At 38.3% G+C, this 15,573-nt stretch overlaps 1 protein-coding gene across 4 annotated transcripts in view; it reads right to left on the bottom strand.

Moving 5' to 3' along the window:
• The window catches only part of SLIT2 (slit guidance ligand 2), a 370,015-nt gene that overhangs the window by 23,119 nt on the left and 331,323 nt on the right, over positions 1-15,573 (bottom strand). For all 4 annotated transcript variants that reach the window (XM_025385835.1, XM_025385834.1, XM_025385836.1 and 1 more), the window contains 3 exons: positions 7,752-7,845; positions 1,849-1,986; positions 1,029-1,269 (listed from right to left, as the gene is read on the bottom strand). In XM_025385835.1, the coding sequence (XP_025241620.1) occupies positions 1,029-1,269; positions 1,849-1,986; positions 7,752-7,845 (473 nt within the window). The remainder of the gene's footprint in view (positions 1-1,028; positions 1,270-1,848; positions 1,987-7,751; positions 7,846-15,573) is intronic.

The raw sequence follows: 15,573 nt of genomic DNA, 5'->3' as shown, positions 1-15,573 counted from the left end.
TAGAGTATCAGGATAAACCAAAACAGGGGTGGCATTTACAGGAAGTTGACTAGTTATTTGAATTGAAAATATATTAAATGATTTTGCTTATCAGATAAAACAAATATGTAGACCTAATTTGTCCCATGTACACTATATTTATTATTCTTAATCTAGCGCAGCTTCTTTGAATTATTCTTAATCTAGCGCAGCTTCTTCGATAGGGATCTGAATGACTTGCTCAAAGGTACACAGTGAGTTGGTGGAAAGACTTAAAATTTGAGTTTGTTAATTTCATGTCAAGTCTTCAAAGTTCTGGGTGAAGAGTTAAAAGGTGCTGGTTGGCCAAGCGCGGTGGCTCACGCCTGTAATCCCAGCACTTTGGGAGGCTGAGGTGGGTAGATCACATGAGTTTAGGAGTTCGAGACCATCCTGGCCAACATGGTGAAACTCTGTCTCTACTAAAAAATACAAAAAAATTAGCCAGACATGGTGGTGCACGCCTGTCATCCCAGCTACTCGGGAGGCTGAGGCAGGAGAACCGCTTGAACCTGGGAGACGGAGGTTGCAGTGAGCCGATATCGTGCCACTGAACTCCAGCCTAGGTGACAGAGCAAGACTCCATCCCCCCCACCAAAAAAAAAAAAAAAAGTGCTGGTGGCTGAATCCAGGTGTTCTTTCTTGACTGCACCCCTCCTAGCTGCAGATTCCCTAAGAAAAGCCTCCCCCTGTGCACAGGCTGAACTGCAGAGCCATAAAAGCAAATGAATAAAATGTTTTCATCTGAGCACAAAACAAAGAGACATATTTTTTTATTACTGTCTGCTTATCAAGTAATGAATAAATAAAAATATTTGGTTTTCATTTTGTCTTGAAAATACAAATGTGGAAGAGAATAATTACTAACGCTGTCCACACAAGGAGCATTTTCTGTTTTTAACTGTCTATTTAAGATATACTGTCAATCATTCACAAGCTACCACAAATGTTTATTCTCTGAAGTTGAATTTTAAGATCAGATCAACTCTCCATAGAGAGAGATCTCTTACCTGAAGTGTGATGTTCGTCTGAGGCCGAACCTTGGCCGAAGGAATCTGAAGATAAGACTCTTTGTTTATGAAATTCACACTGACCAATTTTTCACACTTTTCTCCCTGATAGCCAGGCAAACACTGACATATTGGCTCATTTATTCTGACAATGCACTGAGCTCCATTCTGACAATCAAAATTATCACAGGGGCTGGTACGAGGGAGGACCATGGGCGGAGAAAACTCACAGAACAAGCCACTGAAGAATAAGGAGAAAAAAAATATGTTAATACGATTTTACTTAATTGCCAATCTGAATTGAGAGCTGTATGACCTAACTGTATACTATATATGTGCACTTCCTTGTTTTTCCAGTTTTCAAGTATTCTTAACTATTAATCAAAATCATCACTGTGCTGTTCAATAGATATTCCAAACTTACTCATCCTGTCTAAATGACTTTTTGGACCCTTTGACCAACATCTCCCCAAATACCATCCCTCTGTCCTCCTCCCTGGTAATCCTCATTCTACTCTTTGCTTCTATAACGTCTACTTTTCTTGTCTTAAAATTTTTTTATTTTAATTTTTATGGGTACCTAGTAAGTGTATATATTTATGGGGTACATGAGGTATTTTGATACAGGCATGTAATGCATAATAATCACATCATGTAAAACGGGGTATCCATCCCCTCAAGTATTTATCCTTGTGTTACAAACAATCCAGTTATACTCTTTTAGTTATTTTAAGATGTACAATTACGCTATTACTGACTATAGTCACCTTGTTGTGCTAGGTCTTATTGAACACTAGGTCTTACTCATTTCTGCTTTTACCTGTAACCTTCGGGGCATATGCACGTATAGCCGTTCACTGCATCCGTGCAGTGGGCTCCGTTTTTACACTTGTTGTCTTGGCAGTCATCAAAATCAATGTCGCAGTGCTCACCTATGTACCCTGGTGTGCAGTCACATCTGTTGGAACAAGCAGGTAATGGTTTCAAACCCAACTGAGCCAAAATAAGTAAACAATGCATTTTATCTAGACACATGGCACCATCTTTAAAATATTTATTTAGAATAGGCTCATAGAGCCCCCACGTTAATGGATACCTAGAAAATTGAACTGTTCTGCAGTATATTCCATGTTCTATCACTGTGATCTACCAGAGAAATAGTGATTTTTATCTCCTTGATGATGGTGAATATCCACAGTCCAAATAACAACAGGATAATTGTAGCAGGGTCACTCCCTCCCACTCCCTCTCCTCCCTCTTCCATCCTTTCTTTCTCCCCATTTTGTTTGCTTACGGTGCCTTATATTTTCAGTTTGGCCTAATTCATTTGCTCATTGAGATTATAAAAGTGCTATGTTGTAAAATGTACTGGGAATATTAAACATATTTTAAAAAATGATTAACATTTTTAATTTTACAATAGAGACTAGATACATCAGAACAAGGTATTATTTTAAGAAAAGCAAATATATTAATATTAAATACCCTAATTCACGATGAATCCAGATACTCATTATGGAAGAACAGGACTGATATAATGGGTTAGGATAGAAGAACTGGTAGAAAATTCACGGGGCTGATCCCATGGACAGTTTTCAGCCTGTTCACCATGGTGGTATAGGGTCTTGGCTGCATTGATGGTGAAGAACCGGGAATAATAATACAGCTGACACTCACCGAGCACTTCCTCTGGCCCTGCTCTAACCATGTGGCATCTATGGATTCACTGAAACCTCTCCACAGTCCTGTGACATTGGTGGTATTATTTCGTCCACTCTACAGGTGAGGAGACTAAGGAACAAAGAGGTGAAGCACTTTGCCCCCAAACACTCAACTTCTAAGTGCCACAGCCAGGAATCGAACTCAAACAATCTGACAAGAAAGCTTGTATCTCTAACCACCGCACTATGCTGTTGGATAATTAATTCCAGAGGCTCCCTTTAAACCTGTACTTCTCCAGTGCTGACCACTGGGATCTCTAGTTATGACACCAAGGATTCAGGACTTTATAGCTGCATGGAGAAAGGCAGTGTGGCACGTGCAGCAGTTTTCAAACTGCATTGTGGACCTATAGGGGACCATGGAATCCCTACAGGTATGGCCATCAATGAGGAGGGGGCTTCTGGAAGCCTCCTTCTACCCTCCACCTTTTCCTCAACACTCTCCTGTTGTGATTTATTAGGCTTACACATTGGCTTCCAAGAGTGTTTTTGATTTAAGAGAGGGTTCACTGATTTTATATATATATATACGCACACATATACACACACATACATATACATATATATACACATATATACACATAACGGCAAAGCCTGAATTCTTCACAGCTAAGTTAGTTTCCTCATATATACACACATATATACACATGTACATATACACACACACATACATGTGTATGTGTATACACGTGTACACGTATATGTGTGTATATATGTACATGTGTATATATGTATACACACATATACACACACATATGTGTGTGTATATATGTATATGTGTATGTATATGTGTATATATATGAGTATATATATATGTGTATATATGAGAAAACCGAACTTAGCTCTGCAGAATTCAGGTTTTGCAGAATTCAGGCTCTACAGAACTGCATTTGTACCCTGGCTTCATTCTTAATTGTACCTTATGAACTTTATTTTATTCCAGATTTATTGAGGTATAATTGAAAAATAAAATCTTTATGTTTTAAAGATGTACATGGTGATGTTTTATACATACATACATTGTGAAATAATTACCACAGTCAAGCTAATTAACATATCTATCACCTCCCATAGTTACCCTTTTCCTTTTGTGGTGAAAATATTTCAGATCTGCTTTCTGGGCAAATTTCAAGTATATAATACAGTATTATTAACTATAGTGACCATGCTGTGATATTAGGTCTCTAGAACTTATTATTCATCTTGTAACTGAAAATTTGTGCCACTGACCAACATCCTCCCATTTTCCCCACCCCAATTCCTGGTAACCACCCTTCTACTCTCTTTTTCTGTAAGTTTGACTTTTTAAAATTCCACACATAAGTGAGATCATCCGGTATTTGTCTTACTATGTCTGGCTTATTTCACTTAGCATAAAGTGTATATAATATTGACTAAATTACTTAATCTCTGTAAGTGTTCTTTTCCTCATCTTTAACATGTATATAATTCCACCTCACAGGTTTATTTAAAGATTAAACACAACTATCTGTAAATTAATTAGTATAGTTTTTATATATAATGCATGTTCTATAAATGGCTGGTTTTTAAAATAATTCTCTATATACATCTTTGTAATTCTATAAAAGTTTTTATGGTTTAGTCTGTATTAATTATCCACTTTTCTATTTCAAAGCTATTAGGATTTGAAGTAAGGTTAATTAAAAACACCCAAGGGAATGTGGCATTACTGAATGCCAAAGGTTTTGTCTGAAAATGCAAAATCAGGGTTTGAGAGTTGCTGGAGAGCGGACGAATTAAAACAAATGGGAGTATATAGCCTCTAAGAGTAGCAAACAGACTTTCAGCTCTGCATGTATGAATTAAGAAATAAAATGAGCTCACTGCATAAGCATGCTTGCTTTGCAGCCAGTTGGTTTTAATGCTAAATCATAACAAAGCAAAGTAAACAACAAGTCTGAAGTTAAATGGACTCTAAGTGGCCATATACATTCTCAAAGAGATGGACAAGGCCCGAGAAGAGAACTTCCATCAATGTTAATGTGAGCAGAGCTGTTGAAGTGCCAAGCATTAAAAGAAAGAAGAAATGCTTTGAAACACTCTGAATTATTTATCTGAAAAAAGAAATCAAAGTGAAAGATAAGAGAACCACACATCCACCATAGTGGCTGTCTAAGAGCTATTTTATATTCTCTTCTCTCCAAATACTACTTTTCAAGACCATTAGAGCTTGGAGTTACATTATGCCCAACATTTTTGTCTTTCTTTTGCTCCTCAGACTGAGTTTCAAAACAGAAAGAAAAAAATTTAAATAAGAATTCCTTAGTTTGTATTATCAATAAAACCTATCACATTCCTTCAACTCTATTATCTGACAAGGAGGGAGGAAGAAGCAAAGAATACAAAATACACTGTTTAGGAGCCCATAGCTGGCTATGTAAGATGCATGTTTGAAAATACTGGTTATGGCGTATCATAGTCTAAAAATATCTCAAAGCAATTTGGGAGATTTATGAGGTATATAATAAAGCAATAAAAGTAAAACCAGCTCTGTTAGCTTAGTAATAAGAAAATGAAGTTGAAGTAACATAGTATAACTTGTCTAAACAACATTTGTCAGTAGAGATCTTCTTTAGCAGCTTCACATCATTTGATTTTTAAGTCTATTTTCTTTCTGCAGCTACCTTTCCCACAATGTGCAATCATTTATAAGTCGGGAGTAACAGCACACACACTGACTTAACCTGTTTTCTGCTAACTTACATACACATAGCTATGAAACGAGCTCGCAAATTACAACTGAAAACAGTGGGTTTCCAAATTAGTTAGTCCATAATGCGGCAAAATGCACTTTTAAGGGTGTCTAATCTATTTGATAATGAGAGGAGATATTTAATTAAGGATTAGTCTTTTTGCAGACAGACTCACTTTCTTTTAATGGTTTCAATTAAGTCTTACTAATACTTTATCTTATACTTACAATGCACAAAGTACTGTGAAATCTGCTCAGCAGATGAGCAGTTCTGGAAAACTTTCCTTACTAGCTAATTTATCTAAGAAATGATATTTATTATGTAAGTGATGTGCTTTCAATTTGCCAGATTAAATTGTGAGTGTATCATTGATATGAAGACTAAAAACAACTTACCTACAGTGTTTGGTTGAATAAAATATAATGTAAAGTTTTGTATAAAGTGAAAAGGGAATAACACTGGGTTTTTGCCTAGGGTTGTAGACTAAAATATAATGCAAAATAGAATCAAATTTATTTTTTCCTTTTTCAAAAAGACATCGTAGGGAATTAGCAGGTGCTACAACTGTACCTACATATTCTAATGTTTGAATTTTAAACCAAATTAAAGCAAAAGCACACTGTCAAAAGAAAGCTTGAGAATAAATATTTAATTAGATTGATATTTGAAAAGCAGTGGAGATCTGGCGATTCTGACCCCAATCTCCCACTCAACTTAAAATATCTGATGATCTGTTTGGTAAGTATAAATATCTTAGCAATCCAGCTCAAATCCCATCTTCTCTTGTAAAATTCATCCTGACCTGTGTAATTGTTAATTCTCTGAATTCTATGGCAATTGAGCTTGGGTCATTTCACTAAGAAGATGAAATAAGTGAAGGTGAATAGCTATAAAGGACTACAAAATCATAAGATGGTATTATTACCATGTGCTCTGGCCATGGCAGGCACTCAATAAATATTGCTTGAAGGAACAAATAATGCTGTTTGCTAGCTGTCCAATGAAAGCACAGCTCAACTCCTGTACCCGACTGTGTAATTCCTAAGAATCCAGCCTATTTGCTATACAATACCAGCTGTAATATTAATAAACTCTGAAACTTCTTATAGGTAACACATAGTAGAAAAATCACCCAACTGGAAAGTATAAATCCTAGCTCTAGCTCTGCCAATAAATAATCTTAAGATCTCTGGACAGTCAACTAACCTCTCTGGGCCATGGTTTTCTCATGTTTAAATGAAGAATTTGGACTAGATGATCTCTAACTACTGCCAGCCCTAACAAGACAAGTGCTGTTGAAAGACCCTTACAATATTTCCGGATGGTGGCAAAGAAATCACATAATTTGATAGCAAACATATTTCAGGAATATTGCTGGGGAGGCAAAAAGAAGTGATTTTTGAAGTTCTGTGTTCACTTGAGGGAGTACGCTCAGCGGGATTATAATGCTTTGTCACCTCATGCAAAAAACATTGAAGTTGGAAGAGGCACTATCAATAATAACAGCAATCATCACAGGCATAGCCTGGGACTCCCTGGGGCAGCCTGAGATATATGGTCACTCTATCTTTCTCACCTTGGATAGCCAAATTATTGTTTCAGACCGTAACATCTTCAATTACATTAAAATCAAATTCTCTATTTTACCACAGACTTACCTTCAGACAATGAAGCAACTAGAAGATATTACAAATGTCACCAGATGGGCCTTCAAATAAATTCAAGTAAGCATTTTCAAAGGCTGCTCATTGCCATAGGTGACTTCACAAAAAAAATCATAGATGAAAAGGAAACACTTTTTCATTTTTCTTTAGTGTACTAAACAAAAAGTCCGGGGCTGGGCGTGGTGGCTTATGCCTGTAATCCCAGCACTTTGGGAGGCCGAGGCGGGCGGATCATGAGGTCAGGAGATTGAGACCATCCTGGCTAACACGGTGAAACCCCGTCTCTATTAAAATATAAAAAATTAGCCGGGCGTGGTGGCGGGTGCCTGTAGTCCCCGCTACTCGGGAGGCTGAGGCAGGAGAATGGCGTGAACCCGGGAGGCGGAGCTTGCAGTGAGCCCAGATCGCACCACTGCACTCCAGTCTGGGCAACAGAGAGAGACTCCATCTCAAAAAAAAAAAAAAAAAGGCCATATTGTATATGGACATTTAAAAAACGTCATTGATACTAGCGAATAGGTCCCTTTAATCCCCAGCAGAGGTGTGAAGCTAAGGATGGAGGAGAAGGGTTTCTAAAATAATGCGTCCCCTACTCTGTGAGCAAAAAGGCAGCTTTGGACTTACTTGAATCCCTTTGGAGTTAGGATGCACTTTGAGTCATGCTGGCAGGGGTTCAGGTCCTGGGCACAGAAGTCCAGCTTCTCCTCACACAACTCACCTGCAACATGGCAAACAGTGTTAGCTCATAGAAAAAGGTCAACAGGCTTCCTGCCAGCAGACTGTGTCACTGTCATGGGTCTTAGAGGTTAGGGCAGCTTGTGATTTAAAATGAAACAAAGCAAAAAACCCAAAACAAAAGCCACACGGCATGGAACCAGATGGTCCATTATCCAGTTTTGGGTCTGCTGCTAAGTAGTGTTGTGATTTTGGACAACAGGACTATTGTGATCTGTGACTAATATAAGCCCCTTCAGAATATACTATGGGAATTACGAAAAGGAAATCTGAATGCTTTTCATTCCTGTTGTTTATTTTGGATTTTTTTTCTTGATATATAGCATGGATACAAAGGATAAATAAATTGCTAATGATTATTCACAAACTGAACCCACTCAGGTCACCAGCACCCACATCCAGAAACACACCATGTACCAACACCCCAGAGGCCTTCCCCCGGGTCCCTGCAAAGAGGATCACTATCATGACAAGACCATAGGCTAGCGGGGACTGTTTCTGAGCTTGACATAAATGAAATCATTCCATATGTACCCTTTTATGCCTGGCTTATTCTACAGTTTTATGTTTGAAAAAAATATTCTCGAATCTTCATAGTCTCTGGTTTTAAAAGTCTAAAAGAAAAACACTTTGTTTTCTTCTTAGGAATCATTGCCGCAGCTCAACAGAATGCTTCTTAGACTCACATCCTCTGACATAAAGAGAAAAAAGTAAAAGGAGACTCGATCCAGAGAGAGAGAACATATATTTTTTCCATGAAAGTCACCTAACTCATGAAATAGAACTTCTGTCAATAAATGAGAGCTGAAGGCATAACCACGCAGATTCTAGGTACTCTTTGTTGAATCACATGACTGATAATTTCTTTAGAAAATTTCTTCTGATACCAATAACATGGTTATTATTTCAGATACATTAGACCAAATGTAATTTTCATTTAGAAGACTTTCCCAATTGCTGTGAAAGTATTAAGGTGACTGGAAATGTATTCAAATACATAATATATATTAACTTACATAATACATTTTAAGTTATTTTTACCTTTTCTACTTTACTTCTACTTTCGAATTGTTTTCTATGCAATAAATAGACAAATAAAGTGACACATCTATAGGCAGCTGTTCATTTCCAGGAAACTACTAAAACTGTCATTTGTAACAGCATCGGTAAAAATTTCAGGAGTGTGAACCTTGTAACAGCACCCCTTTGTTACAAGGGGATCCTTTTAAAGTAATACTCAGCTAGTTGGTAGAAATCATTGCTTGACAACTAAATGTGGCATATTATTTAAACTTCAAGGGTCTTTTCCCAGGATGCAAATTAATAAATGTATTCATCTAGTTATTACATCAATCTGGTGCAGGATATTAGTTTTCATCTGTCTCTTAAAAAGAACTAATTGCATGGAAAGTCTCATATATTGCTTCTATAAGTTTTCAGGGATCTGAAAGATTTTTAGCAACATGCATGATGAATGATTTTTAAACAGGTTTATTTAAAGGCTTGCGATTTCAATTAGTATTACTCTAAGTTGGATACCTTGATGAAATGCGCTCATCATATTTTATCAGCCTACTATGATGAAATCACTTTCAGTTTCTAACCAAATCTATCTGATGGAGATATAGGCTGTTTATAGTAGTATCTATCCAAGACAGTTTGTAAAAATTGATGGAAAGAAGGACCATTTGAGATACATAATAAATGTAATTTTATGTACTTTTTACTTTATGCCTAAATAAGACAGTGTTTTAAAATTATAATAAAGGGACATGTTTTATTCCTTATTTACTCTGATACAATCCAACCCAATCCATCCAATCTAAGTCACAGTCCATAAGGATTTACTACATGATGTTGTGCTAGAGGCCGGGGCTACAAGGATGAATGTAATGGGCTCTGCTCCTAATCAGTTCTCAATCTACCAGCAGAGAAAGTCTTGAGCTAGGGAAAGAACAGAGAAAATGAATTTCATCTCTAAAAAAATAAAACTGAGAGTTGACTCTTGTCTACAAAGAATTACTCTATAGACTTGATAATGGAAAGGAGTGAACAAGGACAAAGTTCCAAGAAACTGTTAGCTAACCAGATTGTTCAATCTCTAATCAACAGCTTTAGACTAAGCATGCCAACTTGAACATAAAAAACGACATCAATGTCAAGTATTCTTTATCTCTATAAGAGTAGCAAAATAGCAATAATCATTATTGAGATTGTATATGATACTTCTTTGTGACCATTACATAGCTATACACCTGACTTTAGTAACATAAATTGATGACTTCAAAAATGATTTGATTTTCAGCCAGGTGCAGTGGCTCACGCCTGTAATCCCAGCACTTAGGAGGCTGAGGCAGGTGGATTGCCTGAGGTCAGGAGTTCGAGACCAGCCTGGCCAACATAGGGAAACCTCGTCTCTACTAAAAATACAAAAATCAGCCAGGTGTGGTGGTGGGCGCCGGTAATCCCAGCTACTAGGGAGGCTGAGGCAGGAGAATCGCTTTAACCTGGGAGATGGAGGTTGCAGTGAGCCAAGATTGTGCCATTGCACTCCAGCCTAGGCAACAAGGGCAATCAAAAAAAAAAAAAAAAAAAAAAAAGGTTTGATTTTCTTTCTTATCACCAAAACTTACAATGCTAACAAATATTACAAAAACATTTTCTGCATCCAATTACTGCCTAACTTGCTTTAAAGATGAATCTTCCACCCTACATGCATGTCACCTGGGTCTGTTTACTATTTCCTGAATTTATTTTAACTCCATGCCTGGGCTAATGGTTTCTCCTTTTGCTTTAATAACATCCTTTCACAATTCTGTTGTCATTTTTCTCATCCATTATATGTCCCCTTCTTTATGGAATCACGCCAGATCTTTTCAACTATTTCTTCTCTATCTCTAATTTTATATCGTGTTTGACTGTGCCTGGCTTATGGCATATACATGGTAAACATGTGTTTATGTACTTAATGAGCATTTATATGGTTCTTACTACTGTATGCCAGACAGTTTTAAACACTGGATAAACATGCAGTCACTTAATATTCATTATAAGCATATAAGGTAAGGTTTTAGGGTTGCACTGCTATGTATGCATTTTATATTACTGGTGTTTATCTGATTCTCTTTCCTTGACTGTAAAATCACTAAGAGTAGAACTCTTGCCACATTTGCTTTTGTTTTTTTTTTTCCACAGTGTGGTATGCTGACATACTCAAATAATAGTTACTAAAAGGAAGAATCATGCTTTAAGGCAAGAGCTCTATTTTGTTGACCTGTAATCAACTCGAGTTTCATTCTAGCCTTTAGAGATTAGTGTAATTTTTTGCTTAATTACTCACTCGTGATTAGTAATAAACGCTATTCTCTTTAAACATTACTGTGAATTTTCCCTGACTAAATATGAACATGAATGTCTTCATTGGACTGTTTCTTTAATTTTCCTTAATTATATTGGATTCTGCTATACTTGAAGGAAGGATAGCTTTCAAAAGAGTGCAACAGTGGTGAGATTCAGGAGCTCAATAAAAGAAGGGAAACTTAGCAAGCTCCTTAGACAAATACTGGACTGCATATCTCCTTCTCAACCAGTAAGAGGAAATTGGACAGCTAAAAGCTGCACTGGTTTTCCAGGAAGAATAGAGATAAAATGACTAACATTAGTCAGCTAATGTATTTTTAGTTACCAATATTGAAAAGTTCTCCCAAAACTCATAGTATTGTGAGGACATGATGCCATTTTTACCTGGTTTTTATTTTTACTATAAGTTTAGTCAGAGCTAGTACTGAGTTAGTGGAAAAATAATAAAAAAATAGGGCAACTGAGTTTGCTTTTGTGATGGCTCAGGGCCTGAGATAATATTATCAATGGCTGCGTCCCTTCCAGAGATGATAAAGTGTGAGGTGACAGAGAGGAAAACTGGAAATATTCTTTATTTGACTATACAGAGTTAGTGTTGTAATTGATTACCCCATAAGCAGGTCTTAATATGTTTAAACTGACATCAAGAAAGATAAATCTATCCATTGGAGTGGTTTGGGGCAATGTGGTTGAATATAGGTTAAATGTTGGTGCCCATGAGCCTCTCAAGAGATAGGAGCCTAGGCAAGCCTTGACTCCATGATCTGGCTTCAACCCATTCCTCTAAATCCCAGGAAAACCTATTTCTTTATTTTTAGCCATGGACCCTTAAAACTTCCCAATAGGGTGGAACACAATCATTGCCTGGCATTTGTGATTTCACTTTTGATCAGATGAACAAATTAATTTTCCTTATGATTCTAGTTTTCATTTCTTGTTGGTAAGAGGTGAAAACATTCTGAGTGTATGTATATATGTTGGTTGTGTATGTTTTGGAGAGAAAACAAAGAGTGGTCAATCAGGGGGTCTACGGTTACCTCTTCAGGATAAGAGAGGTTAATAAATGATCTACTATAATTGATACAGAGGTTTTTTTTTTTTTTTTTTTTTTTTGGAGATGGAGTCTTGCTCTGACACCAAGGCTGGAGTGCAGTGGCGTGATCTTGGCTCACTGTAACCTCCGTCTCCCAGGCTAAAGCGATTCTCCTGCCTCAGCCTCTTGAGTAGCTGGGATTATAGGCACGTGCCACCATGCCCAGCTAATTTTTGTATTTTAAGTAGAGACATAGCTATATGTTTCACCATGTTGGGCAGGCTGGTCTCGGACTCTTGACCTCAAGTGATCATCCCACCTTGGCCTCCCAAAGGGCTGGGATGACAGGTATAGAGTTTTGTCTGTTTCTTAGATCACCTCTTCCTGATTTTGCCTGTCAGTTATACATGGGACACAGCAGGACAAGAAATGACCAAATTCTACAGCAACACTATTACAACTTGTGAAAGAGCATGTCAAAAGTGATACCCACTCTTGTAAATGGGAATGATTTTTCAGACTCACTCTTGAAGAGGAGGTAAGATGCTACTTACTGAATGTCTGTGAATGTATTTCTTCTGAAAAATTGCATGGAGTGGTAATGTATCCATTCACCCTGGCTTGCACGACGCCTGGTTTACACCTGTTGTCCCAAGGTAATTGTCAATAGTGTGCCTGGGCACTCACATAATTACCCTGATTTGGATGAGAAATGTTATGGGTCATCTTCCAGGTGGAAGAGTAAAAGCTGGATCATCAGAATTGATAATACTCTGCAGTGAAGAGTGAATCAGCATAAAGAGATCTCAGGGAGTAACTGTCCTTATTGGGGAAAATGACATTTGGGTAGTTGTATTACTGTCTGGGATGGCCTACAATTGTATGCAATATGTGGGAGTTGACTGGTTGCAGAACTATTTTATTGTTCTCGACCTCAGTTCTTCATCTGTAAACTGAGGCTCTGGAATTAAAGATGTGTAAGGTCAACTGTGGCTCTGAAAAAATCCCTTTTTTTAAATAAAAAGGAAAATGCTTCTGAAGATACGGATAATGCAGACAGCAAGTTACCAGAGGGAGTATCACGCTTAGCTGTACAAAACAACATTATTGCATTCAGTGGTAAAAATAAAGTGCCAGCATGTGTTCAGAGCCCCCTGTGGCACCGATATTGTGAGTATTATTGCATTGAGGAGGAAACCTCAATGCACATTGATGGTTTATATGAGACATAATACCTGGAGCTTGGCCTTACCTTCTGCTTCATTTTAGATCTATGAACCTAACTGTTTTGTTGTTGTTGTTGTTGTTGTTGTTTTTTTTTTTTTTGAGACAGAGTCTCACTTTGTCACCCAGGCTGGAGTGCAGTGGCACGATCTTGGCTCACTGCAACCTCCGCCTTCTGGGTTCAAGTCTCCTGTCTCAGCCTCCCCAGTAGCTGGGACTACAGGCGCACAACACCATGCCCAGCTAAATTTTGTACTTTTAGTAGAGATGGGGTTTCACCATGTTGGCCAGGATGGTGTCATCTCTTGACCTCGTGATCCACCCGCCTCGGCCTCCCAAACTCTTGGGATTTCAGGTGTGAGCCACTGTGCCCGGCCTGAACCTGTCTTTAATGCTCGTTCCTTGTTCAACACAAAGCGCCCTTCCTATTACCTTCATTTTTACTTCCTTCCTAGTATCTTAAGTTATCTTTTCGTTTAAATTTGTTACCATACTAACTGAAATAGTTTTAGAACTATTCTACAAAGTTCTTCCCTGATACTTATTGAATGATCTGCCTATAGCTTTTTCAAATAATTAAAACAGCAAATCAGATTTTTAACATCACCATATATTTTGAGTCCCAACTATGTATGGGGACCTGTATCAATGCTAGAAGTATAACGGTAAACAACAAACTACTCCTATTTCCATGGAGTTTACGTATGAGAGGAGGGGGAGAAAGATATTAATTCAGTAATTTCCCAAGTACAATAGTCTCCCTTTATCAGCAGCATTGTTTTCTGTGGCTTCAGTTCCCCACTGTTAACAGTAGCCAAAATGTATTAAATGGAAAATCCCAGAAATAAACAATTCGTGCATGCCATTCTGAGTAGCTTGGTGAAATCTTGTTCCATTCTGCTCCATCACACCCGGCACGTAAATCATCTCTATTCAGGGTATCTGGCTGGAGAAGCCTCCTGCCCATCAGTCACTTATGAGCCGTCTCAGTTATCAAATCTACTGTTGTGGTATCACAGCCTCCTGTTCAAGGAAACCTTATTTTACTTAATAATGGCCCCAAAGTGCAAGAGTAGCGATGTCGGTAATTTGGACAAGCCCAAGAGAAACTGTCAAGTGCTTCCTTTAAGTGAAAAGGTGAAAGTTCTTAACTTAATAAGGAAAGAAAGAAAAACTGTATGCTGAGGTTGCTAAGATCTACAGTAAAAATGAATCTCCTATCTCTGCAAAGTTGTGAACAAGGAAAAAAGAAATTCAAACTAGTTTTGCTGTCATACCTCAAAGTGGAAAAGTTGCAGCTACCATGCATGCTAAGGGCTTACTTGGGATGAAAAAGGATTCAGCGTGTGGGTTGAAAGACATGAACAGAAACATGTTCTGATTGATAGCAACTAGCTTCAGTACTATTTGTGGTTTCAGGCATCTACTGAGGGTCTTGGAATGTATCACCCGCAGATAACGAGGGGACTATTATATATATAAAATTGCCTCTGCTGAATGCTAAGCAGGAACATTTTATGGGGCTCTAGAAAGGGACTGTGTGCTCTGAAGAAGGACAGGAGAGGTTCTTCTGAAGAGGTGGGACTCAGAGGCAAGGGTGAAGTGGAGAATGAAGAGCTCCGACAGAGGCTTCTGCAGGAGGCAGCGTGAAGAACAGGAGCCCTGAGAGATGGGAGTGAGCCTGGGAAAACACGGTGCCAGAGGAGCCCCAGAGGCTGGCTGGGTCACAGGGTCGAAGGTCTTCATTCTATGAATAATGGGCTGCCACTGAAAGGTTTTCAGTAGGGGCGTGGCCAGATGACATGTGCACTTTGAAAAGAGCACTCTGGCTGGGTGTGGTGGCTCACGCCTGTAATCCCAGTACTTTGGGAGGCAGAGGCGAGCGGATCACCTGAGGTCAGGAGTTTGAGACCAGTCTGGCCAACACGGTGAAACCCTGTCTCTACTAAAAATACAAACATTAGCCGGGTGTGGTGGTGGGTGCCTGTAGTCCCAGCTATTCGGGAGGCTGAGACAGGAGAATCACTTGAACCTGGGAGGCGGAGGTTGCAGTGAGCAGAGATCGCGACACTGCACTACTCTAGCCTGGGCAAT

Source organism: Theropithecus gelada, chromosome 5, assembly GCF_003255815.1.
Source record: "Theropithecus gelada isolate Dixy chromosome 5, Tgel_1.0, whole genome shotgun sequence".
In the NCBI taxonomy this organism is placed as follows: domain Eukaryota; kingdom Metazoa; phylum Chordata; class Mammalia; order Primates; family Cercopithecidae; genus Theropithecus; species Theropithecus gelada.
This window is presented reverse-complemented; position numbering and strand designations above follow the sequence as displayed.